Source organism: Anser cygnoides, chromosome 4 (assembly GCF_040182565.1).
Source record: "Anser cygnoides isolate HZ-2024a breed goose chromosome 4, Taihu_goose_T2T_genome, whole genome shotgun sequence".
In the NCBI taxonomy this organism is placed as follows: domain Eukaryota; kingdom Metazoa; phylum Chordata; class Aves; order Anseriformes; family Anatidae; genus Anser; species Anser cygnoides.
Window position 1 is genome coordinate 18236527 of NC_089876.1, and position 27625 is coordinate 18264151.

The 27625-nt window shown below is 36.8% G+C and overlaps 1 protein-coding gene across 1 annotated transcript in view; it reads right to left on the reverse strand.

The window, feature by feature from the left end:
• Positions 1–9038: 9038 nt before the first annotated feature.
• Positions 9039–27625, reverse strand: part of ADGRA3 (adhesion G protein-coupled receptor A3) — a 54075-nt gene continuing 35488 nt past the window's right edge. Inside the window, exons 9-19 of the mRNA XM_066995716.1 lie at positions 27220–27421; positions 24121–24270; positions 21338–21499; positions 20864–21067; positions 20317–20530; positions 19958–20166; positions 15503–15627; positions 14852–14975; positions 13855–14000; positions 10823–10918; positions 9039–10621 (exon numbers count right to left, since the gene is read on the reverse strand). Of these exons, the coding sequence (XP_066851817.1) occupies positions 9379–10621; positions 10823–10918; positions 13855–14000; positions 14852–14975; positions 15503–15627; positions 19958–20166; positions 20317–20530; positions 20864–21067; positions 21338–21499; positions 24121–24270; positions 27220–27421 (2875 nt within the window). The 3' untranslated portion in view covers positions 9039–9378. The remainder of the gene's footprint in view (positions 10622–10822; positions 10919–13854; positions 14001–14851; positions 14976–15502; positions 15628–19957; positions 20167–20316; positions 20531–20863; positions 21068–21337; positions 21500–24120; positions 24271–27219; positions 27422–27625) is intronic.

Genomic DNA, 27625 nt, shown 5'->3' on the forward strand with positions numbered 1-27625 from the left:
TTGGGTATGGATTGGAGGTGAGAGAAAATTCAGTTTTGCCAAGGTAAATTAAGTTTCTCTCCTTATTGCTGCGTTTGCCTAGGCAAGTAATAGGATTTGCATTTTGTTAATTGTTTACAGATGAGAGGTATAAAAAGATTTTAATTGAGCAAAGAATCTAATTTTGGGTGGAACTTATCCTGTCTGTTATCGAGATTGATCTGAAGTTTTACTATATTTTTAAGGATTAGCTCTGAGCTGGGAGAACTGCTCTTTAAACAGCATCATGGTCGTAGGAAGACAAAGCTAAATTATTCTGGGGTGAGCCCGAGCTCCCTTGCCACCAAGGCTGCCCACAAGTTATGCAAAGATGCACTGACTGTGGCTGGTGCAGTAAGGCTACTGGGACAACAAAGGGCTGTGCTCTAGGAATTATTTGCACATTGGCTGCAAATTCCTCTCGCTCAGCTGCCTGCAATACATCACGCATGAAAGTATTTTACACCGCAGTATGGAAGGAAATATGTGCACCTTGCACTACAGCCTTCAGTGCTATCTTCTGGGGGAAAAAATGGGCATTTGCCAATGTAGGAAAATATATAATAGGAAAAAAAATGTAGGAGAAAAAGAAAAAAAGGCAGCAGCAGCAAACAAAATCATAACTACTTCTTAAAAATATTCTAAACATAATAAAGGATGGGCTCTAACAGTATGTATTTTGAGGCAGAAGCAAAAATCTGTGCACGTAATTTTTTTAGTTCCTGAATCACCTGGCATCTGAAAATATCCATAGGAAACTGGGGATACCTGCAAAAGGTGACAGATTTCACATACACAACCCTTGCTTTCATTTGCAATGTATCCTAAGAAATAAGTAAAAATCTAGAATTAGCCAAGGAATTTCCTGGCTTAGGTTTCAGTTGCTCTTAAGCATTGCTGAATAAGATTTCACCACTTTTGTTGGGCCTGGAAAACCACTGGAGTCCATGGCGTGTACGAAGTTGGTGTGACTCAACTGAGGTTGGTATGGTGAACACGTACACAACTTTTGCATTCATGAGGTCATGTTGCAAAATTGTTTTTTTGAAGTTATTCATGCAATGAATACTTGAACCTCCTGTTTTCATGCTTCTGGCATGTTAATTTCGGTTATATATCGTTTCTATCTCAATAGTGAAGGAGGTTTGTGCGGTAAAACTTGCAATAATTGTCTAACTGCACAGATTTAGTGATGGCATTACATGGTTTGATTAGTACTTTAATCAACAAGTAATCCCTAAACAGAATATAAAAATGCCTCTTCTACGTGAGATGTATGTAGGCTGAATTCCACTGTTCTCCTGGCATTGCCTATATAAAGGTTTCATTTCTTGGTGTTTCCTGGTACCTCACGACTGTCTACAATTTACACAACAAATCTTAAAGAATGCTACATTTGTGTGAAAGTGGCCGTGAAAAATCCGACGAATAAATTTGTTTTGGCATGTATATTATAGCAAGGGTTTTGTTATTGTGTCCACACATTCCTATGCCGAGGTTGAAAGGTATTTCAGTAACGTGCTCTTTTGGGAGTGCTGGGTTGCATTGAGATGAGCACGTTCCTGGCCCTGGCTTTGAAACAATTTCAGAATCATTAAGCATCATTATGTTATAGTTAATAGCAGAAAAGAATGTCTTTCATCTCCAAAAGCAATTTACAGCTTACAATAAACTGACACACAAGCCCCTCAGAAGGATCATTTTGTGCATTAACTTCTCCTGCGCCTCACAAATAGATTTAGCCATGACCTAGAGTCCAAAAGCTTTCCTGGGTAGACCGTAGAGCCTGCTATGCTTTGATTAACTTCCTGTGCAATACAGAATCAGACATAACACATTAAATGTTAGAGTGGCTCTTTAATACAGGGGCAGTATACCAAAAAAAACAATATAAGACTGAGTGATTTTGAGTGAAAGCTTTGCTTTTTTCCCCACTAGCTAAGACTACAGGAATAGCACGAGGGCCATTTCTGCATCGTGTTGCCTTTGTATCATGGTATTAACACTGGAAGCAAACTTCAGCTTTAATTCCGAGGCCAGCTGTTATCTGTATCCCTACAGCTTTAACTTCAGTGTTTTCGTACATGCTTAGGGAATGCTGATTTTTATTGATTGTGAATCACCTTATTTAATTCTCTGGTTCCATCCTTAAGACATAAAATGCACACCCAAGAGCCAGACGTCACTTACCATAAATCAGCTGCCTTAATGCAATGATTACATTGGTCACAGCTGGGCAAGCAAGCTCGTACTTTCTGCATCTGGGTTTCGTAACTGGACCTTTTAAATACTTGGAGTTTGTTGTTCGCTCCACAGAAGATCAATGAAAGCATCACAGCAATTTAATAGACTACCCACAAAATAATGCAAACATTGTTGTGTACATGTACATTGTTGTTCTAATAGGATTTCTGTAAGAACCCACAAACAAAGACTTTGGGGTTCGAGATAGATTTTTTAAGCCTTTATTTTTTTCTCTTGCATCAGGTTCAGAGTAGGTGTCCATGAGGAGCTAGCAGTGCAGGATTTTGAAGAGCTAAAAACAACAGAAGGAGCAAAAAGCAAATACAGTTTTCTAGCGGAAATACAGTTTTTCTAGTCTTTTTCTTTTCTTTTTAAAATATTAAAAGTATGTATTTATGAGTGCAGTATTACCCATTTTCTGCTTTATCTGCTTCTTAACACAGCTGCATTGTGCTTTTTGTTTTCAGTATAGCAGAAACAGGCTTTCATTTCTGGAGATGATGTTGAGCACGCTCTCAATTTGGAACTTTTTCCATTTTAATGTGACTGCAGGCAACGTTGAAAGTCTGCACTCCATTGAAATCCATAGCAACACTCTCTCCATGACCGAACCTGTCTATTGTGACGGGCTTCCGCTGAGTTTTTACCATTCTGCTATTACTCATATTGTTACTTCAAATCATTTCTTAATTATTACGCCACTTCCTTATGTTTGTGATGGCAAAATTCCCATTCATTTAATTTTGCCTCTGTCTGATGCAAATGGCTTGTCACTAGCAGCGTTACAATATATTTGTATCTTTTTCACCTCTATCCCTCCTACTCCTCAAATTTTCCTGGCTATTTTCAGGCCCTTGACATTATTTTAGCATTCACAGGCCCTTCGGAAGCACTGGGAGGCAGCAGCAGCCATCTGCAGGGTCCAGATCTATTGGCATACACTAGCCCTCATGCTACAGCTTAAACAAAAAATCTTTGTAAGAACTGCCTTTTCTTTCACATTTTCTTCTTCCACTACCATCCTCATTTCATCTATGTTCCTTTGCCTCCTGCTTTTTTTTTTTCCATGAATATGTGGGACACAGTTCTAGGGCATTTTTGACTCTCCACTATCAACTGGATTAAAGTTGGAATGCTGCTGAAAAGCACTATGCTTAAATCCAAACAAAGGAAATGTATCGAAACTTGTAACTTGAAGCATAACAACTTTCATTTTGACTTTGTGGAGAAGGGAATGTTTGCACGATTAAAGATCAGATTTTATTTGTTAAATAGGAAGTTTCCTTAAAATAAAGGTTGTACATTGAGAACTAAACATTTTGACAGTGCTATTGATTGAATTATTTCCTCTTCAAAACCTATGTATCTAGAACTATGAGTAACAGCTTACAGATAGCAGGTATCTATGGCTTACAAGGGATGGATTTGATCATGGCAAGAGCGAATATAAATTCACTGGGATTCTACACCTAGGAAAAGAGGAGTTGGGGCTTCATTACCAGCAGGCACATCGTACTGGCACCTCTGAAACACCTTCGATTTTTGTCTGTACAGGACGTGCCATGCAAACAGTGGGATGAGAACATGGGACAAGCGTGTGAGCGCTAACAGGCACACTCTGGAGCTTTGTGCTTGTGGACACCTATTCTGTAAAAAATGGAAAGACTCGACAATGTAAAAATACAGCCTAACAGCAACCTTGGTTGCTTGGTTTAATCAGCTTTCTGGATAAAAGTAAGCAGCAGCACATTTTGCAAAGAAAAGTTACTTGCCTTAAGAAAGTTTGTATGTCTTTTTTTTTGTTGTTTGTCTTTTAAATAGTTACACTGAACAGTCTTTTTAAAGTTACACAGGCATAAATTTAGAATTTCTCTGTAGTGTGTTTTCAGACATAAAAGCTTCAGGTTTATTTTCTTAAGCTTTCTCCTGTGCATGAAGAAAGTTGCTTTAGCATTCTCTTGAGAAGACAAGGCTATGATGACACTTGGTGAAAAGCAGAATACCTAGGGAAATTAACAAGAATTACAGAGCAGGTCTTAGAGACCTCCAAACGATCTTTCAAATTTCTGATCCAGACTAATTCATGGCATCATGCTACCACGGAGTCTATCACTTTTTCTTAAATGAACAGTTATCTCACAGAAAGAAGAAAGCCCATGGCCTTGCAGAAATATACCATCTCCATTTCAATCTCAGTACTGTTGAATAAAATTTTATAAAATACTTCCTGATGAAGTGAAAACAGCCTGCAACAGAAGCCAGGATTCCTGGGGGGAAAGACTGGCTTTTGGGAGTTTTGCCCATCAAGGTACCCATCCTAAGAAGAAAAGGTGTTTTGGGAAGCAAGAAAATTAGACAATGTTAGGAGAGGAAAGGTACTTGACATGTGTTGTACAAGCCGAGCCACTAACTTGCTGAGTTAACAGCTGTTACCTGATAGCTTCACGGGTGAGCAAGGCAGGGGCAACAAACAAACCAGGTGCCTATTCAAGTTGAGTATCAACTATTTGGCAGAAGGGAGGAAATAATTTTACCCCAGTCATAGAACTATAGTAATTACATTGTTCTAAAACAAGATGTTTTGGGAACAAACGAAGATCAGCCCTCGGATAGCTCTGGTCATTAATTGCTGTGGTATTTCTAACATGTAACTTCACTCCATGTCATTTTCAGTGGCACTCTTGGGTCTACTTGCTTGCTTTCAGACAAAACCTTCCAAAATAGGCAAATAGGAGCTGAATTAGTACATCAGATCTCATCCATTAAACTCCAACATTAACAACATATCTAAACGCTGTTCAGTCTAAGGGCACCTCAGTGCAAGAAACAGCTTCATCTTTGCCACAGTGAACATATTTTTACCTATTAAGTAGTATTAAAATTTTGCTCTCCTTCCTTTTTAGATCTGCATCAGGAAACTGTTTAGTTCCCTTGTGCAGGGAGGTTTTTGGGTTGTTGGTTGTTTTTTTTTTTTTTTGGTCAAGTATTGGATTAAAACTGTTCTATTTCCTTTATCTGAAATACTGGACAGGATCACAGGATTAGGAAATTCTCCTCAGATTCCTCTTGAGTATTTCTGTATACATGAGGCTACTTAAGAGTTCATTACAAAATTAAAGATCAAGAACTAAGCTGCCTTTATTTAGTGGTTCCTAGATTCAGGAACAGGAAAGATAAGGTAGCAGATGTAACAGGGAAGGGGAAATCATACCTGTTCAGCTAATCTCTTTAATGGATATAACTGATCGGATAGCTTAGTGTTGAAAAATCTGATGACAGGAACTTGCATAAAAACAGGACGAGAAAAAAAAATCTCAAACTACAAAACACTTTTGCCAAAAAGATGGAGGCAGAGTTCACTTCTCTGATAGCTACTGAAGGTACTAGGAAAGCTCTTGAATCATGTAATAGAAAAAGCTCATACTGAGTCTTCTACCCCCAAGGTTCGCTTGTGCACCTTACTTCATTTAAGATTGAAAGATCCATTTCTCCAAAACTGGTAACATAAAACCATTTCAACTGTATGTCAAGATTTTTTAAAAGCTACTTCGTACTGTCCACAAGGCTGAGAAAACTTCAGTGATGTGATACATAGGTTAAAGTAATGTAAGTCATTGTCAGGAATTTGTTACACTGGTGATGGGCTCCCATATCCAGATGATCTTTCAGTACTGGGCAAAATTCCATGTCACTCCAGACTGGTAGCATCCTAGGGCAACCTGCTAGGTTCTTCATTATCCACAAAAGGAAGGAACCAGGTGGGAGTGATTCCATCAATTTTTTAACCAGATACTGAAACTGTAATGGTCTGGTATTTTTGTATGTACAAGTATGGTTAGTAAAAAAGGTCTTTTAACTATCCTTTTTCTGTTTTTACATCAAATTCTTTTCCTCTGCAAACATTATTTGCCTTGTAGTTACTAACAAATGATTAAATTCCAAGTACAGTTTTACATGAAAATTCATAATAGTAGCACATCTTCAGCCCATCAGAGCTGAAGATTAAACTGTGGTCTGATTTGGGTAAGTGCTCTTAAGTGTCAACAGAATAAACAAGTTCATCATATATTATGGCTTCCATGGGAACATACAGAAGTTGCATGTTCTACTACCTCTATAAGTAAGTCTGCTAATGATTGGCTGCATGGCACATCAGTATTTATTCTAATTTTAAATAACTTGCTCAGTCGCTGTGGATGCTGCTAGGGATCCCTCCTCCCTAGGAGGAAAACTATCATACAAATTTGTTTCATCAGTTGTGTCCAGTTAGCTAACAGAGGAAATTAAATTTCTGCATAGTGCACCTTTCTGCTCCTCAAAGTTAGACTCTGACAGAGGAAAAACTCACTCATTTGTGGCTTAAAGGGAAATTGCCACAGTTTGTGAAGTTGCTGGATACCTTAACGAGATAGGAAGAAGGGTGCTGAGGACTGCAGCACACAGTCTAACACAGAATTCATTTGCAGCTCAGCAGAGATTAGTGAAAAGGATGCAGGGGGAACATCTGAATTTGAGAGAAAGAGATCAGCCAGTGAACAGAATTTAAGTGGATGTCAGTGGAAGCAAATGTCACCTATGTATGATACAAAACATAGCTCATTACATCAAGAATTACATAGATTCTACACACCTGTCCCTTAGGCTTTGGAAATGGGCTGAAGTCCTCCTCCTGTAAACAAAAACAAAAGTTTACATTTAACAACAGGTTTTCTTTTATATAAATGTTTTTGTCTTCGTGCATTTTATGAGAAGCATGTTCTCTGAAACTCTCTAGACTCTTACATTCCTCTATTTGTTATTTCAACATTTAGTATTTTCTTTCATTCATGAAAGTTAACTATTGGATTTGAGGCTTTTTAGTGATGCCCCACTGAAAGATGTGTACTAAACTTTTACTAGCCAAGTAGTGCAAATTTTCAACAATCTTCATCTAATAAAGAGTACAAAATTTCTCCACAATTTGATCTCACTTAATCGTAAGTCCTGCCTCATCTACTGCACTAGAGCTCAGAGAATGCAAGATTTATAAGCACCATTATACTAAGTGCTGAATTCAGAGGAGATGATGTGTTCAGCTAAGTATTCATTTGTAGATAAAAAATGTGCATTTTGGGGTTTGATTTTGGTTAATTTTCAAGGAGAACCATCCTCATTGCAGACTGCTGCAGTGATTAAAAAATTAAATTTTTAAACTGAAGTCACACCAGTCATCTGCTTGACTGCATATAAAGCACACTTTCAGAGATTTGTAAAACCCTATCTCTGCACTGACCTTTTAGCTGCTGTCTTTTGAGTGTGTAGGGACATTCTCCACTTGACACAGGGTTTTGTCCATGACACACTGGTAAGCCACAACCGCAGTCAACACAGAAGCCTGGTCAGCAGCGCCAGTTCTGCAAGAGCTTTATTAAAAGTACCGGGTTAGTAAACGCTAGGCATAACAGTAAATATCAAGCTGATTTCCTCACCTCCTTACTTCAGGACCACAGCCTACTGCCATTTTTGATTTACTTGTATGGAGGAGAGTTCAGATGCGAGGTGGCGTTGGTGGGTTAGTATTACAGGTATGAAAGTTTGTCATATTTGCAGATCTTGTTAACCTGATCACTTTCAAAAGTTAGGTCTTCCATATAAAACAAATTTTATATTCATAGATACCACCCCTCCATTTCCTCCCCCATCTCCCTACATGTTCACATTCAACCATCCAAACCAATCTTGGAACCACAGAAGGTATAAACTAAATTCAAATGAAAAAACAAACTCCCACAGCAGAACAGGTCCCTCTGTTTTGGAAAGCAAGAATTAAAAATTCACAAGATGTTTGTTACAGCGCAAACTTTCTTCAGGTTTTATAAGTGAATCTTGAACTACAAGGGCAATTTCTCACTGGTATCTATGCTATTGATTTAAGATTTAGAAGCAAACATTGTTTAAAATCTAGAAACTGTGAGCAAAAAACTCCCACTGATCTTTGTTTGCTCAGGGATGTGAAAAAGCAGCAATACAACACGAAACAGAGTTTCAGTAAACAGCACAGCATTAATACAGAACTGTCAAAATGGAATACATCTTAACATAAAAATAAAAGCACTCCATGAAAAGAAGTTGTCCCCTCCCTCCCCACCCCAGCACCTGACATTTCTTAACCTACAGAAATTTAAAATTAGTAATCAGCATTTAAGGCTAACCCATTCCTTCGCATTACCCACAAACAAATAATAATACAGTGAGCTCCTCATTCAGAAGAATGTAAAATACTTGCACCTTCAAGTCTTATTATACATTGAAGAAACGATTGTTTGCATGGAAAAAGTCCCTTTTGAAAATTTACACACACACAAACACACACCCTTTCTTTCTCAATTACAAATGATTAAATCAAATTAAAAACCAGAAAACCCCAGCCAGGCAATTATGAGGGAAAAATTGTATTTTCCAAATACATTACCAGGACAAGCATACTACAGCCCTGTGTAAGTACATATTGAAATAAGCCACAACCATCTGAAAATATTAACTAACTTATGCATCAACCACAAGACAGTAATTTTGGAGTACCTAAGTTGCCTGTAAACTAGAAAAACCTCTATAAATTCTCTATAAATTATAACTGCATTTCAAACAAACTGATGTAATTAAGCTATATGCATTGTCTATTTCAGACACCAAGTGTTTTCTCTGGTGACTGAAACTATCACACTTAAGTAGTAAAATCAAGATGACATGGAATTTAATAATCTTTAATTGAAAAACAAGTAAGTGCAACATTGGGCTGCTGGGGAAAATACTATTTATTTATTATACATTTAAATACAAACTTGAAATGTGTTGTGGACACATCTGCAGGGTTACAGGTAAAAAATAAAAAATGTACAAAGTTCTGTTCTGTATCTCTTAACAAGATTGATACTTCAAAAAAAATTCACAAAAACAGCAGAAGTTCATCCTTGTACGAACAGTGAAGGTAATGCATACAATCTTTTGCTTGGCAGATTATCCTTGTTCCCTCCCTGCATAAAGTACCTAGAGTTTGTAAACAGTCTTTAAAAGTGTTAATAGCTTTAAGGAATGTGTAATCACAGTTCACATGGATTTGTCCCACAAGTTGTAATGCTACACAGTAGTTTCATGTTTCCATAAGCCAGTTCTAATATTACCAGTACTGTCTGCAGTGAGCAAGGGTCCATCCTGTCCACTGCTTTTAAGTGGTCCATTCTGAATGGCTAAATTTAGGCCATAAGATTTTTGCTGGTTTTCAAGTTCAACCACTATTGGTTTCCTCAGAATATCTTTTTTGTTGTTGGTAACTGTTGTTTTTTCAGTATTTCTGCCACTTTTTGGAAGCGTACTGCAAGCATCACTGCTATCTTGTTGGGATTGGTTATACTGACGTTCTCTATATGCCAAATAAGCTCTTCGGCTCCTTGAATGCCCTTCACTGTTGCTTTGTCGACTTTTAGGTACGCCATTTTGCACGCTTCCTTCCACGCTGGTAGGAACATCATATGCATATTCCCTCAATACTGCAAGCCTGCTAGCACGATGTCCCTTGCTTCTGTTTTTATGATGCCGGCTTGGGTGTCCATTTGTCCGAAATTGTACCTCTAATGGAGCTACATGCATTTTGATATCGTTATCCACTGAATGCTCAGTGAGACTGTTATCAAGCTGAGGACCTGTGTTCAGTGGAAGAGAAGTAGGGTGGCACTGAGCTGCTGCAGCTTGTAAATTTGTTAGTTTGCAACCTTGAGAAGAATTTTTTAGGCTTGATGCACTTTTATTTGTGCATGAAGATTCTGCGCTGCTGTTGGTGCACTTGGGGGCCTCTCCATTGGTTCCACTGGAACTGGAGGGCTGAACATTCACTTGCACGGAGTACGTACTCCTTCCAGGGCAGCAAGTTGTTATCCATGCGTGCCGGACATCTTCCCTATTAACACAATGGTGCACCATAAGAAAGGCACTAAGGCTTAAACAAGTTGCCCCAAAAAAACAGCTAAAAATCAGGTCCATAGGATAATACAGGGAAACTGACAGAGCTCCAAAAATCCACAGAGCAACATACAAAAGCAAAGTAAGGCCCACTCCCAGAAGCTGTGCTTGAAAACTGTGCTCGTTCTCCAAAGCAGATGCAGAAACTAGTGACACTGACAACGAATCTTGGTGAGCCAGTTCCCCATGTTCATTGGTGGCAAGACGCTGCTGTTCCTCAACTGGTTCCTTAAGTTCGTATTTACGTTCAGGGTGCCGTTTTAGTTGTATGAATATGCTGAGAAAATACATGCAGTTTATGAAAATTATAAAGCTAGCTGGTCCATAAAATGCTCCTAAGCTAGGTTCCCAAGCCATCCAGCAACTGGAAAAGAAACAAACCAAAAAAAAAAAATCAGGATGAACACCTTCTCACAAGTCATTTATGCTTTATCAGTTCAAAACAAAGTGAAGTGACCTTGGCTGCATTACACTTACTGGAACTACCAGAATTAATTGCAAGTAGTATTCAGAAAAGCAAGACTGTGAAACATTATGACAGAGCTCTCAGTTACACAGTACTTACTAAGGTGCATTAGGTCTGCTGCCATAATTTCGGATGTTTGCTGCTGCTGTTATTCCACAAACTATGATTGGGATCCCTCCACCAATAAGGTAGAACCTAAAAAGTAAAACCAATATATAAACACTTGGCTGCATAATGGCAATGGATTTTATTTGGTCACCATAAGGAAAAGGAGAGCTTTCCAGGATTCTGGAAATATGCAATTTTTTAAAGAAAAAGTGGAATGAATTTGTTTTGGACTCCAGTAAAATCAATTTTTTTCCATGTCTTCCTCACTACAGTTTTTTTCTTCTGGTGTAAACCACCTTTTTCTCAGCTTCTCACCTCTCTCCAAGGCACTGAACAAACAAGGTATATAAAGTTAGAAGGAAGAAGAAAAAGATGACAGTTAGAAGCTGTAAATTGTTAGAAGAGAATATGGAAATTTAGAATAAAACAGTAAGTGTTCTCTCTCTTGTTCCTGGAGATGAATTTGCCTAATATTATGGATACTTTTCAGAAGAACTGTTCTGTTTTTCAGAAGCCATAAGAACTGTATTTTTTTTTTTAAAAGAACTCTGATCTTGTACCACATACCTCCTGTTTCCTTGTGCAGTAATAATGAAAACTCTATGCTTTCACAAGGATGAGGGCATATGTTGTTAGAGGATCTAACTTATCAAATCACTAATTACCAACAATCATTCCGATCAATAGCACGCTGTGCTACACTTTTTCCTTCAGTTAGATCAAAAATCTAATGACATGGATATACAACGTGTTACAACAGTAACAAAACCATGTAAATAGTGACATTTTGTGTTTTTAAGTAGAGCATTCATACCCAGTATTTGTACTACTGTATTTTGATTTCCATGAAGAATACTACGATTAAGATCTTGATATTCTTTTAAAAGCAATTCTTTAAAGTAAAAATAATTTGCAACTGTTTCCTTTTGTCTTGGTAGACATGTCAACAAAACACCATTTCTGCATGACAAACTCCATTTCCTTCTTGTGATTGGCAGCTAGGAAACAGTTATTTTCACACCCTCTCGCTTGGCATGGCAATGCAATTCAATATACTTGGCATAATGTTCCGAACAATTAAGAAATTCCACCCAGTGCAAGTGCTGCACTAGCTTTGCAATATGGCTACTGTGAACCACATCAGAACCCCTCTCTGGTCTAGAGTGTTTTACGAAACACGGAATCAGTTTTGAAGTCTTTTTCACCTTGTTTATGAACTGAGATAAAGCCACATTAACATACAGAATAGAGAAGATCAACAGAACTATGTTACATGAAATTAATTTTCCAAAATAAAGAATAAAGTTTATCTATGCTAGTAAGGAAGGAAGATTAATAGGTATGAAGTCTACCCTCATAAGACACCTACAGGAACTGAAGATCCAAGTGTAAGCACAATGGCTTCCTATCAACTTCAGAGTGGACTTCTTTAAACCCAAAGAATGCAAAGCAGAATAATTTGCACATGGCAAATGAGGAGAAAACTATATACCTATATACATCTACCAGGGCTTTTCTTCATCCATTTCAAAATACCCTTTGTGAATCTGAAAGGGTACATGGGAGGAAGAATCTAAGCAGTATGGCAGCAAAGAGTGAATTGGTTGGTTTTGTCTCTTTCAGTTCAAGAAACCAGGGGCCTGAGTAAAGGAAGTGACTGGTTCCATACAAGCAAGAAACTCTTATACAGAACTCTTTACCCTATGCCACTAATGGTTAGGCTTGCCTTGAGCAAGAGTTTAATACGCAACTGAATGAAAAAAAATTAAATCGTTCTATGGCCATCCCACGCAAAAACATCACATGTTGACTGTGGAAATCTTTGATCTGCAGAGACAGAATAACCTGAGAATTTATTAAGTATGCTTGGAGAGAAGTACAAGAACAGGGCAGAGTTACTGTCATTGTCACAAAGGAGGTGCCCAGATCTGAAAAGGTACGTGCATGTTTATGTTTACACAAAGATGAGCCTCTGAGGCTGGTAACATTACTGTAAATTTTTCCAAAGCAAAACCAGCATGACAAATAATAGGGGATGGAAAATGAAATAAAGTTACACAGATGTTAAAAATAGCCATGCAGTATCCTGCTGGAAGGCAAACAGTTGGTGATCATGATATCCTACACTGAATGGAACAGATTATTTTTCTTAAAACAAAAACAATGAATAAACTAAATAAAGCAAAAGGAGTGCTTAGCAGTATAAATACTAGCCTTCTACTTTCTGACTTGTGCATTTAATATTTCTATATGCTTGTACATAGTACTGCAAATTTTAGTTGATATTCAGGAGAGTATTTCTGATTTTCTGCACTTTCTGTACCTTAAAATTAATCTAAATATTTGCTATGTAACTAATCAAAGTTAATCAATGTCTGCCACCTTGTGGAGAATTCCAGCTCAGCAGTCTTTAATTAGTATCTGGAGGCACAGAGTAAGCTATATGTACAAATTATGTTAATTTTACTACTAAAAGTATTTCATAAAGGGAATTTTACATATAATTTGTTTGCATTTCAGTGATTTTAGAAATACAAATTGTAAAGAGGAATGCTTTACAAAGAATACTATTTTCATTTGACAATGCCTGACATTTTTTGAAATGACTTGTCAGCAATTTTTCAGAAAACCATATTAAACTGTTTACTTGAATTCTAGTGTTTGTTAATTGTCTGATAACACAGTTCTCCACATTCTTTCCCCTATAACTTAATGGGGAGCGTTCCCATCTGAAGTCCTAATCAAAGCCCCAGGAGTGATGCTAAACCACTACCAATTTCTTAATTTAAGAATCAGAAATACAACATCGTAACTGTGACATGCTGAGACCAGCCTTCCTTCACTTCATCCTCATTAATGACGCTGAGGAGCAGAAAAATCTGGAAGCAACTTTGTAAACTTGAAAGGAAAAATCTTACAGGAAAAGCACTTGCAAAAGAACAATATCAACCTGTTAAAACTTCTAGTCAGAATATGAGGAAGGTGACCCGGCACATAGAGATGCAGAAACAAAAGAGGCTCACCTCAGCATTGGTCTAGGTGGAGGTGGCGGCTCATCAGGATCTTGACACCTTTTTGCTTTTTTGGTTACTTGCTTGTAAATATTACGAGATGTCACTCCCAGCCACAATACTGTTGCAAGAGTGGAATAATGGAGAATTATCCCAACCTTAAAAAAAATAAAAAATGAGAAAAATACAAACAAACCCCCAAACATTCCCATTTTACCAAGTTACAAGATAACCATTTATCATGAAATTTGCATAAAACCTGAATTTTCATGCAGTTGCTTTCCAAAGAAGCAACCGCATTACATTTAAACACAACTGAATGATAGATGGCTCAATCTCTGAAGAATAAATCATTATAAAAGAGGAGTCCCAATAAAGCTGTTTGTTTATAGAAAGAACAGATCTTTGACTTCAAATACTTGTCACTTCCTTTAAGTTATCCTGAGGCAGTAAAAAATAAATGTTTTTATATTTGCAGAAATCACCTTTTTGTGTGGTCTGTAAATGTCACCTACAGCTCTCTATAATAATTCTGTAACAAATGAGTCTCAAATATAAAACTACCAGGTAAAAAACATTTTTGTGATAGCGTTTCTGGCTAAAGAAATCCAGTGCATTTCTGAATTATTTTTTGGTTTTCAAATAATGGTCTAGTTCTATCCTCATGGATGGGTCAAAATGAGAGAAGTTTTAAGGTAGAAAAAAAATTGATTCTTTATCAAAATTTTACATTCTGATGAAAATGCCTGTACTGCACTGTAGGAGGCATGGGGATATATATGAATATCCCTATAGTATGAAACTGGTAAAACTAGTCTTTTCAAATGATCTTAAGTACAATTCCAAAATATTCAGTTATAATAAATAAGAGCTAAAAATAGCAAACCTTCATATTTACATAAAAGCTCAGCTTTGCCTACCAAATGATGGAAGAGATAAAATTCAGTATTTTAACATTGTTTTTTGGAAATAATTGTAACTTATTATTTGTGCTGTTGTGTTTACTTACTGCTTGGCAAATGCTCGCATTCCTGGTCTGAGTTATGCCTCCAATAAACATCACGCATGTCAGAAAAATATGAAAACTTAGGTTAACTAACATGTGCCAGCTTTTTACACTGATCCTGATCACACTGTTAAAAAAACAAATTAGACAAAATAAAGTACAGCTGCATTATTGTCTTTCAGAAACTAGCAAGATACATTCATGTTAAATGAGACATAATTACTGTTAATGATTGTTTGACTTCAAATATAATCTCTAATCTTCATTACAAGAATTTAAAACACCCTCTTATTAACCAGCTTTATACAAGTATTTGAGGCCTGATTCAAGAAATCTTAGGCTTCAAGCTTTCACTGACATTAACAGAAATGTCAAAAGCTAAACATTTTGTTAAATTTCACTGTCATTTTTGAGTGGTCTTTTCTTGCATCATGAAGGAAAAATAAGAATTAAAGAGATACAGAGTTATGAGTTAAATTATAATACTAAAGAACATACAAAATAGCTACTTGCTTAAGTGTCGGTCTGCATCAACAAATTTTACAGGAAAAAAATATGAATGTAAATTACTGTATCACATTCATATAAGAAAGAAAAGGATCCTAAGCACTTTGAAAGTAATTTTTTTTAGTTTCTAGTCATTTTGATTCATACCTGTGATGGTATATGTAGCTGACTATGATCATCAACAGGCACATTAGCAAAACCATGGCAGTAGCATAAATTACTGGATGTAAAAGATCAGCTGGCTGCGTATATAGTTCAGCTCCTGTCAAGTCCTGACAACAAAACCAAAAGTAACGTTAGTCCATCTTATCTCCTTATTTTGTGGGTGGGAATGGGAGACGAGACAATAAAAGTATCAGGAACCTTCTAGATACAATACTATACCCCTGTAGCCTCCCCCCATTATATATGGTTGTCTTTCTTCTACCAATACCCGTTATTCTGGCTGAACGTTATAAATGCAGTCACGCTTTATAGCACACAGACTTCGTGTATGTCTGAATATACAGAAATGTTAGCAGCTTAGACAGAACACAACTTTCATGTTTTTAAAATGCATATAACTTCGTATTGCACGTAGAACAATCATGTGTTTCAGTGATGATTAACATCTGCAGCAACTCAGAGATGGAACAGAAAGCGCCCTCAGCAAGTTTGCAGATAATGCTGAAGTGGGGAGAATGATCAGTAGATTGGAGAATATACAGATTGATTCTGAAAAGCCAGAGAAACGGGCTGATAAAACGTCATGAATTTCAACAAAGGAATATGTGAGAGTTCTGCATCTTGGACAGAATAACGCCATGCATGCAACAGTACAGGCTGGGTGCTGGACTAGATAGAAAACAAAGAAAAGAAGAACCTAAGGGTGCGCTGGTAGACAGAATCTGAACACAAGTCAGCAGCATACCCTACAGCCCAAGGCCATGCTTCCCTGTACTAGTGAAAATATAGCAAACAGGTGAATGAAAGCAATTACTCCCCTCTGTTTAGCACTGCAAGACCACCTCTGCAGAACTATATTCAGTTTAAGACTCCCCAGTATAAGACAGACACTGACACATAGGATAATGCAAGTCTAACAAAGGGAGAATCATTAACAGGGTGAAGCACACAATGTGTAAGGCTGAAAAAGCTGGATTTGTTCATCTCTAAGAGAAGGAAGATGGGAGAAATCATTACTCCTACACTGGACTAATCATTATAATTAGAAATCTCATTATTATATTGAACCATCTACTGGGAAAAAAAAGACTGAGTCAAACTACTTGGAGTTCAGTGAAACTGTGAGGAGCAATGGACATTGCTGGCAACATGGAAAATTCTAATTAGATGTACGAAACAAATTCTGATGACAGTGGCCAAATACTGGACCCAGGCTGCCCAGTGAGGCTGTACAACTGCTGTCCTTGCAAATACTCAAAGCTTGACTGAATATGACCTGGAGCAACATAATTCAACTTCGAAGCTGATCCAGCTTTAAGCAGTGATTGGACCTACTGACATCCAGAGGTTCCTACCAGACCGTTACTCTATGAGTACTGTTTGACTGGAATAGATAATTGATAACTCAAGATTTAAACATCTCTTTAGCATCATTCCAGCCTGGTGAACTCACTGGTCAAAATATTCCTCAAGGAGTAAGTATGAAATGGAATCTTGAACTGCTAAAGCATGACAATATTTTAAATAACATCTCAGGAGTGACATTTTCACTTATGAACAAGAAAAGCAAAAAATACTCTCATTTGATTTGGATGCAGTTAGGTAAGTTTCCACTCACGTTGGAACGATTTACTAGGATTCTGATTCCATAATGGTAATGAAAAAGCACAAAATAAAACTAAGTTCAGTGGAAAACAATATATATATTTTTTTATTTTCAGATGGGCCAGGATACAGGAACTTTTCTCAGATATCATTGTGAGAATCACACAACTTTTAGAAGTTTGAGTGAAGTTCAAATGCATGCTGATGGAAGGGAGAATAAATTCAGCATTCACAAAAAAACTAAAACATTAGAAGGAAGCTTCAATTTATTTTGAGAAAAATCAGTGATACACAATCTGTTTTTAAGGTTAAAATGGGTTATCTGGTCTCATGGTCAGTGGAAGAGCTCTTGAATCAAGGCTTAAAATTAAATTAGAGTCAGCAGCATCTTCACTACTTCAATTATTCTTTTATCAGAATATAAATTTATTGTTGCTAACTAACTTATTAACCTCATTTCAAACTAATTTAGTCAGATTGTCAGTTTGATTTTTTATGTATTTGGTTTTCCTCAGCACCCAGATGAAAACACTTTAGGAACGGTCATAAAATACTGCACCTCAGGCAGGCAGCATAGTCCGATTGGAACACCCCCCACGGCCTGGCTAATATCCAGCTGGAGATCCTTAACTACCCACTGCTGTTACAAGCATAAGCAAAGGCAGTGTCACACACAGCTGGTGAGTACTGGAGAACAAGAACTGTAGGAGAACTGCTGAGCCTCCTGGTTATCTGCACCATTATTAAGCGGTAGTTAAAATGATTTCCAACTAAATACAAAGTTTTATAGCTGTATGTTCCTAGATCACTAGATTAGGAAACTGGGCACTCAGTTATGGCATTTCTTATCAGAGAGGACTTTACATTATGTTCTGAAATGTATACAAACGACTATTTTAAACCTTTTATTTCAGTGTGTATATGTGCAGAAGAGTGAAATAACTCTGGTTATTAGCCAGTAGCCATAATGATGGATGCCGCATTCAGGTCCTTGGTTGCCATTTCTGTTCATGTTATTTTATGTTAATGATAACTGCTGAATTAAAAGCCAAACTTCTAAAACTGAACTCAAAATAATCTTATTATTTTATTTTTAATTTTTAGTTAAATAATACATAGGAAGTATGAAAACTTTCTTCAGCAGCTACTTAGAGAGACAGCTGTTTTGCAGCATACTGTAAGAAACATAGATGAGAGTTACTCTCCCTCTTCCTCCACCTACTGACTCCTCTCCTGTCTCAGCCTAACACTTCTGGAAGTAGCTAAATATTTAAGGAATACCGGTTTTGAGTATGGAATGGAATGCCTGCTCGAAGAGCCACTGGCAGAAAAGCAAGAAAGCTGCCTCGTCCTCTTTTCTGACTTCTGGCTGTCAACAGTTTTCTATATGCCTCACAATATAGCTATTGATGTAATCCTACCATGTGTTAATATAGAAAGTCATTTACAGCTGCAGATTGAGTATGCCCTTCATTTTTCTTCCTCCAGATGGCAGAAATGTGACCAATTTAAAGTATAATCTCTCTTCACATGTATACTACACATACAGATGAATTCAGTTCTAAAGAACATATATTTTAAGGGAAGGATTATATATTAAAAATATTAAAGGGAACTAAGGGATTATAACAGTTTGAAGTCATTTAAAACAGTACCTTCTGAGGTAAAAGAATTTTTTTTTAACGTTATGGCATCATGCCAAATCTTAATTTTGCTTATTTCTATTTAGCTGTTTGTTATTCTATTTAATTCTCTTAAGAGGATGAATTAAGAATTTGAGTTGGAAAACAACAAAAACTGCAACTTCTCATGCACTGATCACCAAGAAATGCTCTTTCTTCCAAGTATGATTACATAAAGATATATATATAATTTCAAATAGCACATTAACTACAACAAAACAAAACCCACACCAAATTTATACTTAGAAAGTTAAGAGTATTCCTAAAGCTCTTAAAATTTCCGCCCTGTTTCCTACTGGTGTACCATTGTTAAGGTATCACATTTTACATGTGGTGATGGCTGATGAGCAGGGTATCAATCACCATCTGTAAACTGGAAGCTTCTGAAATGAAGCACTTCAGGAGCAAAAAAGAAATTCTTCTTCTAACTAAAGTGCACGAGAAGGCACCTCCCTCTTTTTTTGTCCATCTATCGTATTTTACAACTGGTTAACCATTTTATTGGCATCAATACATGCAGACTAATGTTGAGATATAGATTTTTAAGTGTTTCTTAAAAGAATAAGATTTTATTTTGTATAGTTTTTTTTTTTTTTTTTTTTACCTTTTCAGTTCATTTCTTCCGTTAATGAACCAGATTCACTAATACTATTCCATTCACTAATACTAGTGTATGAATAGCTAATTTGCAGTAAAATATCTAACCCTGATTATAGATTATAGCAAAAAAACAACAACTGGGAAGCATTCCTATTAACAGACAAAGCTAACTAATTTTATTTAACAGATGCATTTTTTCTCCAATGCTATCTGTTCTTTATTTTAAACTGCCATTGTAAGACTGAAGTTCATAAAACCCCATCTAATTAAATGGTTCATTAGAATGGCTTCCTATAGCATAGTTCTTTTCGTATGAAAATTCTTTTTTCTCCAGCATACTAAGCAATTAATTCCACTTTGACAGTTTTCCACTTAAACCTCATCTTGCATCAAAATCTGTATTAACAGAAGTAACAACTGAATATTTCTTATGTGTAGTTTTCTGTGAAAATAACATGGGAATGCTTACTTTAATGCAGAAACAAAAAACAGAACTGCAGTTCCAATGTTTTTAAGTTCCAGAAAGAATATGTAATTTTAAGTGTCATACCATTAAAACTGCATAGTTGCTGAGGGAGTGGCACTGAATAGTAGTAATATTTTCATCAGACAGAAGAATGCGACAGCCATCAGACTTCCAGCCCCCTTGTCCGTTCAGTAGATCAAAGTCCCACTGAGCTGCAACAGCATCTGCTCCATGCGCAATGCGCCGCAGTGTCACATTTATAGGAATGTGGTGACTGGCTAGGTTTAAACCATCTGTTACAAAATAAATGTATTTGCACATAAATTTCTCAATATGCCAAATGCAAAAAAAACATAATTTAGATACACGCTACTTGACAGAAATGAGTCAAGAAAAGCTTCTTATTTTTAAAGATCATAAAAGTGTAGTAATAAAAAACAAACCTATCTTGGTAAGAATAACCGGTGTTACAACTGTACGACGTTTCCCATCATCAGCCAGATTTGTTGAATTTCCTGTTGCTGGAAAAAGCTTTCCATTGCGAAATGCAATAAGCTGAAGCTTGTAGACAGATTCATCTGCTGGTCTGATTTCTCTTTTTTGCTTCTGGGTGAAAAGGGAAGCTGGCAACTGGATAGAAGCCTCCACGATTGTATTCTAGAAATAGACAGATTGAAATAAACAAGAACTATTATGAACTAGGGAGCATTTAATATCTATACCTACAAACAGCCTGAAAGCATCTTTCCACTTAAGATGTTTTAATAAGGGAAACCACACCTACTCATTAAAAACTGAGCCCATTAAGAAATTATCCCATAAGCAAACTATATTATCCTGTGTCACTTTAATCATCCTTTGTCATTGTCATTCTGGATTACATAAGAATGCTACTTTAACATCAGAAATTCATAATGTAAGCTTGCTTTCCAAGTGATTCACATTTATGATATTATTACAAAAACAGTGGGAAAACAGCGAGTATACAACCTTTAAAGCCAGGCTTGACAGCGTATTTGAAACATTGCATTTAAAGCTTAGTTGCTTATCTAGATTTCCATCTGGATCTCTTCTCCCATAATCACTGAGTCCTGTACGGTCTGATGTAGCCACTTTTTGAAATACGGTGCACGTCATCCCAGTGAAACCAGCAGCCTTTATTACATAAGCCTCAAGAGCAATATTTGGAGAATACTGAGACAAAAAAATAAAAATCAAATAAAAAAAGTTACATGCTACAGGAGGAATAACAAATAATCTTTAAGGGATTCTCTGTCATAACAGTATACAAAAACAAAACAAAAACTACTTCTGTATATCTGTCAGGGAATTCAGAATATTTCTCTTCTTCCTACCGAAAGAGCAGAGATTAAGATAATACCAAAAGCTATTAAGCAAGGAAAAATAAAAAGCTATTGAAACTTAAGAGCCAGCAACATGTCTTCTAAAGAAATTTATACTTACGGTTGAATAAACTTGAGCCCCATTTGCAAGCCGGTACATAGCAATTTTCTGTAGACACTGTACAATTCTAGTGCAAGCCTTCGCTTCCCTTTGTGCCATCCACAGAACACGTTCATCAGCTAACATAATGTTACTTGCTATGTCCACCATCACATCACCAAGCTAGCAGAGAAAAGAAATAAGGTTATATCTTTGATAACATGCATCAAGCAGGATCATTACCAGAAAATACGCTACTTGTTAACATAAGAAAAAGGAATTGGATGTCCTTATTTCAATCACTGCTTGTCAAGCTGACATACTGAAATACAAAGACATTTACCTCCATCCAAATACTATACCAAAGTAATTTGTGTAATTGCATTAGAACTACAGAACAAAACCATGAGAAATACAGATATTTCAGTAAGAGAAAAAGGTGTAATACTCCAACTTCTACTTTTCAACTTATTTTAAAGAACAATTTAAAATCAAATTTAAACCTAAAATAAAGAGCTATAAATCAGCAATAGTACAGTGTGCAGGTCAAGAAAAGAGTAATAGAGGAAGAATTAGCACACAATCCTTCTGCCTCTCTTCCTTTTGCTGTGTCTGCCCTTCCTTTGATTCCTTCCTTGCCTACCTTCAGTTCTGTGTGGACTGTTTTAGGTCACAGGCTATTCAAGAAATACAGAAAGGTACCAGAGTTGACTTCAAACCACCAATTACACTGTTAAAGTGGATGCTCATACTCCCTACCTGGCCCCCTACATGACAAAAATACAAACCAACGAAGGGAATTCCTTCGCTTAGACCACAACTGTGCCAAAATTATCAAGTACCTATATTGGCCTACATTGGATTTTCACCGCATTTAAGAAAGTGGCAAATATTGCACCAAAAGTGAAGGCGCACGTAATTCTAACAAAACTGAATGAAATGCAATTCACAGTGCCTAAACTGACAGGGTGGTAGGGTTGGTAAGTGATCTCCTTTTGATCCAGATTGTGGTGTGTTGTTTTTTTTAAAGGAATATTATTAATAAGTAGAGAACACAGTAGCTTGTCATTTTTAAAGACTCGAAAAAGAACAAAGGTATAAATGGGAATATAAAAATATTAACTCTTATGAACTGACTCTTTTAAGGACAGAACCTAGTCAGGCAACATTCCACAGCTAACAAAACATCAAGCAAAACTTGCAGGCTACAGCCCTTTTCATTAAGTTTTAATATAATTTTGATTTGTTCTTGAAAAGTAAGATGCTTATTATTACTTATTACTTGAAAGCTGTTACCATGTTTAATACATCAATAGATGGTTTTGTTACAATAAATTATCAGTGTTAAGATCCTGAAATCACAGGACTCAAGTTATTTCATGTTTCATACATTAAATATTAAACATTATTCTTTCACTTTATCAAGGTATGCATATGTTTCTCAAACTGCATTTTAACCTAAGACAATCTACCGAGAACTTTCTGAATATCTTCAATTTTTCTTTTCACATCAAAAAGCTATTAAATGAAGCATTTTATAATGTATAATATTTGTATTTCAGAATAGCCACCGTAATGCAAATTAAAGAACTAAAAATGAGATGGTGTAAGTCAATACAGTATCATATCCATAGTTAAGAGTTTTGTAGAATAAGACTAACAAGAATTTTCTTAATTAATAAAGAGTATTAAATGAAATTGTACTCTTTTTTTTTTTTAACATATCAGCAAGGTTGATTTCAAATCAAACCAATTAAGATAAAAATACATCAAAGACAAATTCATTGGTAATTTCAGACTTAATTTAGGACATTCTCATATCAGCTATTACCTTCAAAAATGGCAAAACTATGCCAGATTGTGTCACTTTACAGACAATAAGTCACAGCTGAGAAAATAATACCCTTATAATGTAACAAGTACGGCAGCAATCTAAAACACGTTTCTTCTTTCAGCTGGATAGAAAACTAGCTATTTAATGAACTACTTATGTAATTCCAAAATACACAAAAAAATCCAATCTATGATAGTAAAAACAAGTTGTAGACTGAAAATTGTCCAAGAGTTCTGCAAAGAATTTACAGCTGGCATTTATGGTTTGCTGAGGGTGGAGGGGGAAATTTGGATGCTTTTTTGTGTACAAATTTAAAACCAAGGCACTGTGGTCTACAATTGCCCAACATGCACTGTACAGTGAGATCAACATAACCTCTGTTCAGCAGTGAAACAGAGAGTTCCTGCCCACTGGTGGGACTATTTAACCACTGACATTTTTCTCCCCAACAACGAGCGTTCTCTAAGATTTCATTTTCATGTTTTATCTTATATCCTGCAAGATACAGGAATACTGAAAACCTTAGAGATACAGCTCAATATTGAATAAAGACATCCTACCACAGTGGAAGGGGAGAAGATAAGTCTTGTTTTATTCATTATTGAGAGGATCTCTGAGGCTTTCATTATTTATCTTTTTAGATAAGAACATACCAATGAAAACCTGTGTGACCCACTCCATATTAAATAAAAACAGACTTACTGTACCTATCTCCCTGCTCCAGTGCTGACCAGAGGTGTTACTCACATTACAGGTCCAGTGAATGCTGGATGATCTCAGCGCCAATGCAAAGTCTGTGACCATGGGTCAGCAACTTCAGGGACCTACTAAACAAACAAAAACACGGAATAGCATCTAATAAACCACTAACTCAGTGCCTGCATCTACTGTTGAAAAGGCTTCACTGCTCAGAATACTTTAGGACCAACACTTTGATTATCTTTAAAGCGATGACAAGTTATCCAGTTACCTCTTTATATTTTTCTGCAAATCTTCCAAATTTCTCTATCATTTCAGCCACAAAAATAACATCCATCTTATCAGAAAAATTTGCTGCTTCAACAGTGTAAGCCAAGAGCTGTCTTGCTGTTGCAACTGCATTAGTGAGGTTGAGAGGCATCTATGTAAAGAAGAAAAACATTTGAAAAAAGTGAAAATTGTAAGTACAATATAGAGGAAACACTTCAGCAATTAACAAACCAGCATTTCCCAAGGAGGCTAACAAACCTCACAGGGATCATGGGAGAGTTCAGTGTTTGAACTAGCCAGAACTACCAGTATATCTGCTAGCAACACCACGTTTGAAAATAAGCCAAAGAACCAACATTATCTGCAGCCACAAGTCCTTTTTTGTCCGGTTGTCTTGGAAAGTAGATGTTGCACCAAGAACAGCAAAAGAGATGCTATTGTTAAATGCTTATTTTGCTTTTGTATGAGAGCCTGAGTAACGCAAAGTTCCTAAAATACAGCATTTTATAGTAAGAGAAGCCAAAAGAAATTCCAACACACCACTGCTGTAGCACTCACTCTTGATTCTGTAATTACTGGAAGTGTTTGGAACAGAACACACATAAACAACAAACCCAAGGCAGATCCTCTCTATAACAAATCTGATCGCTTCATTCCTGAAGCGAGTACAGGCTAAAAAAAATATTTACCACTAAATAGTACACAACTCCAACATGCCTGAGGTAGCAGGGCCCCAAAATGACAAATTTCACACGGGACAGTGGAGCGCTGTGCTAATATCATCCACTCGTGTTCAGATGCTGTCTATACACGATGATCCAAAGTAGAGACCCCTCTTCTTTGCATTATTTGGAGTCTGGACATACAGTCTGCCCTACTGAATTTGCAATCTGCCATGTAAACATGGCTATATGTTACTCCCTGCAGGTCTTAGCTCATAAACATAGAATTGAATGCAATTAATGGAAGATTATTTTTTCCAAAACACCATTTACAATTTAAATCACTCAGTGTTCCAAGTCATAACAGACACTGAACAATGTGAACTTGCAAATTCAGATATTCTGTGAAGTTTCTTTGAACTTTAGATATTAAATTTCTTTTCACCAAGAACTATACCTTTATATATAAATTTATATAAAAATACATGTTTATTATGCTACAGAGGTTTCCTGCCATTTAAAACATACGCCTCTATTCGATTTAAATTACTTGACAGAGTTCTAATGTTCGAAACAGCTCATCAACTACTTTGTGTACAAAGACTCTAATGATGCTTATATCATTATTACATTTAATGTTAGTCTCAAAGAGACAATAAACTTCTGTGCAGAATACTGCTAGAAAGACTTCCAGACCTACTACACATAAAGAGAGGAAGGCTCTAATGAGTAAAAAACAACCCTCAAAATGAAAACATGCCACTCTTCTCTTTAAAGAAAAAAAAAATGGAAAGCTTTATTTCAGTGTACTACCTGTTCCTGTATTTTTAAGAAGGATCAATCGCATTTTAAATTTCTTAACACAAAATTGGCAACGTTCTTTCACAACCTGAAAAACATTGGCTAACAAAACAGCTACAACAGGTTGAAATCATCCAGGCTCCTGAGCAATTGCAACCATAAATTGATGCTGCAGCATGTAGTCAGCAGTGCCGGGCTGTTACAGGCCCTGCTGGAAAACATGAATTCCCAGGTGGGGAAAAAACAACCCAGCTACATCAAAGGTCTTAATAAGCAAATACTTGACCTTACTGTGTCCCATTAGGGGACAATAATGGGATCCCTGGCATCACCTCTCACCTATTAACCACTTATTGAGCGCTCCCCCCCTTCAACCCTCAGCCACATTTCTTGTGACTGAGCCACAGCATGCACCTCCCATGCTAGGAATACAAAGCAGCACTACACACACAGTTATGTCAGCCCAAGTTCAACCTGGGCCACAACAGACAGTCTTCTCCCTTTCTCTCCCTCCCACTCGTCTTACACCAGTGTTCACTGATCCCCAGGGAACCAGAGCAGAAAGGTAAATGCTAGCAAGTTGGTGCTGTTAAGTATACAGAAGGAGAGAGGGAGCAAGTCAGCAGCTACCAATCTACACAACATGCAGTTCAATGCTTTTACCCTCAGGCTAGATTTAGTCCAAGCCTCTGGACACGAAGCACTCACCAAACGTGTAAATCAAAGACATCCAGAGAGCACATACTGGTCTAGATCTCAACTCCCATATAGAGGGTGCAGTGCTTCTGATGCACAGACGGAAGTTTTCTCTAAAGGAATGTGAGCTCACACAAGAAAACGCTATGAATTGATGCAACATGTGGTAATCCCTCCCTGAGGTCAGACAAGCACCATGGCTTGTGCTACCAACATCATCAACTCAAGAGGTATAGTTGTATTATAAATAACTAACTTTCTCAGACCTCCCTATTTCCCTCTGTTGCACAGGTGCTAGTGATCTGACACTATGTACTAGAGAACATCAATACAGTGCCTATACACACAGGGTTTACATATACTGTTTTGCAGTGATGTACCAAAAGCATGCATTAGCTAGAGATAAGCCTCAAAAGTAGTTTGGAGCAGAAAAATATTGTTTCAAAGCTACACTATTTTTTTCTTAGTAAATACAATCAGATTATAGAGGCCTAGGCAATAACTGCTACTTTTACTAGTAAACTCTTATTAACCACAAAAACTATTACAGGCTTACTGCAACAGAGGCTGAGCAGAATTTGCCCACTCTATGATTATTATAATGAAAATAGCTGTTCTGTTACAAATTGAACCAGCCTTGTTTCCTCATAGAACACAGGCAGGATAGGACATCCAGCTGACAAATATATTCAAGACATGTACCATTCATCCTCTCCACGCTTTACACAAGCACACTAAAGAATAGAATTTCCTCATACTCTCCAACTTGGGGCACCCAAAATAGATCAAACTCTTAACCTTTGAGTTCTTGCATACTCAGAGTCATTCATTTTTCATAACTCAACAAGACCACCAGTTTTACCAACGTAAAAGAAATGGAAAAATAGGCTGAGTTTTTATTTTCATTAAAGAATTTGATTTCATAGATTGGCACAAATTACCTGATTGAACATATAAAGAACTCGAGTCACATCGTTTGCATATTGGCACCTAGAATAGTCCTCCTCTGCCCAGTATCCTCCCCTGTCACATCTGCGCCAAGCTCTTCTCTCATCTTGTGAGTTGCCAGGATATATCCCACTGCCAGCAGAATAACGTGTACACAGCAGGTAGGCTGTGATGCCTGCCAATGTTCTAGGCCACCTGGGGAGTCAGAAGCAAAAACAAAAAAAAGACAAATTTACATGACAAGTAAATAAAAGGATTAAGCACAACATGAAATAAAGAGACACTCAAAACTAAGCATCTCTAAACTATTTAAAGGGCCACCTTGGCTCACCTTCAGTCCTTTCAAGCTGTTCATATTTGAGCACTATTAACAAAATGTGAGTACTAATGCTAGCATGC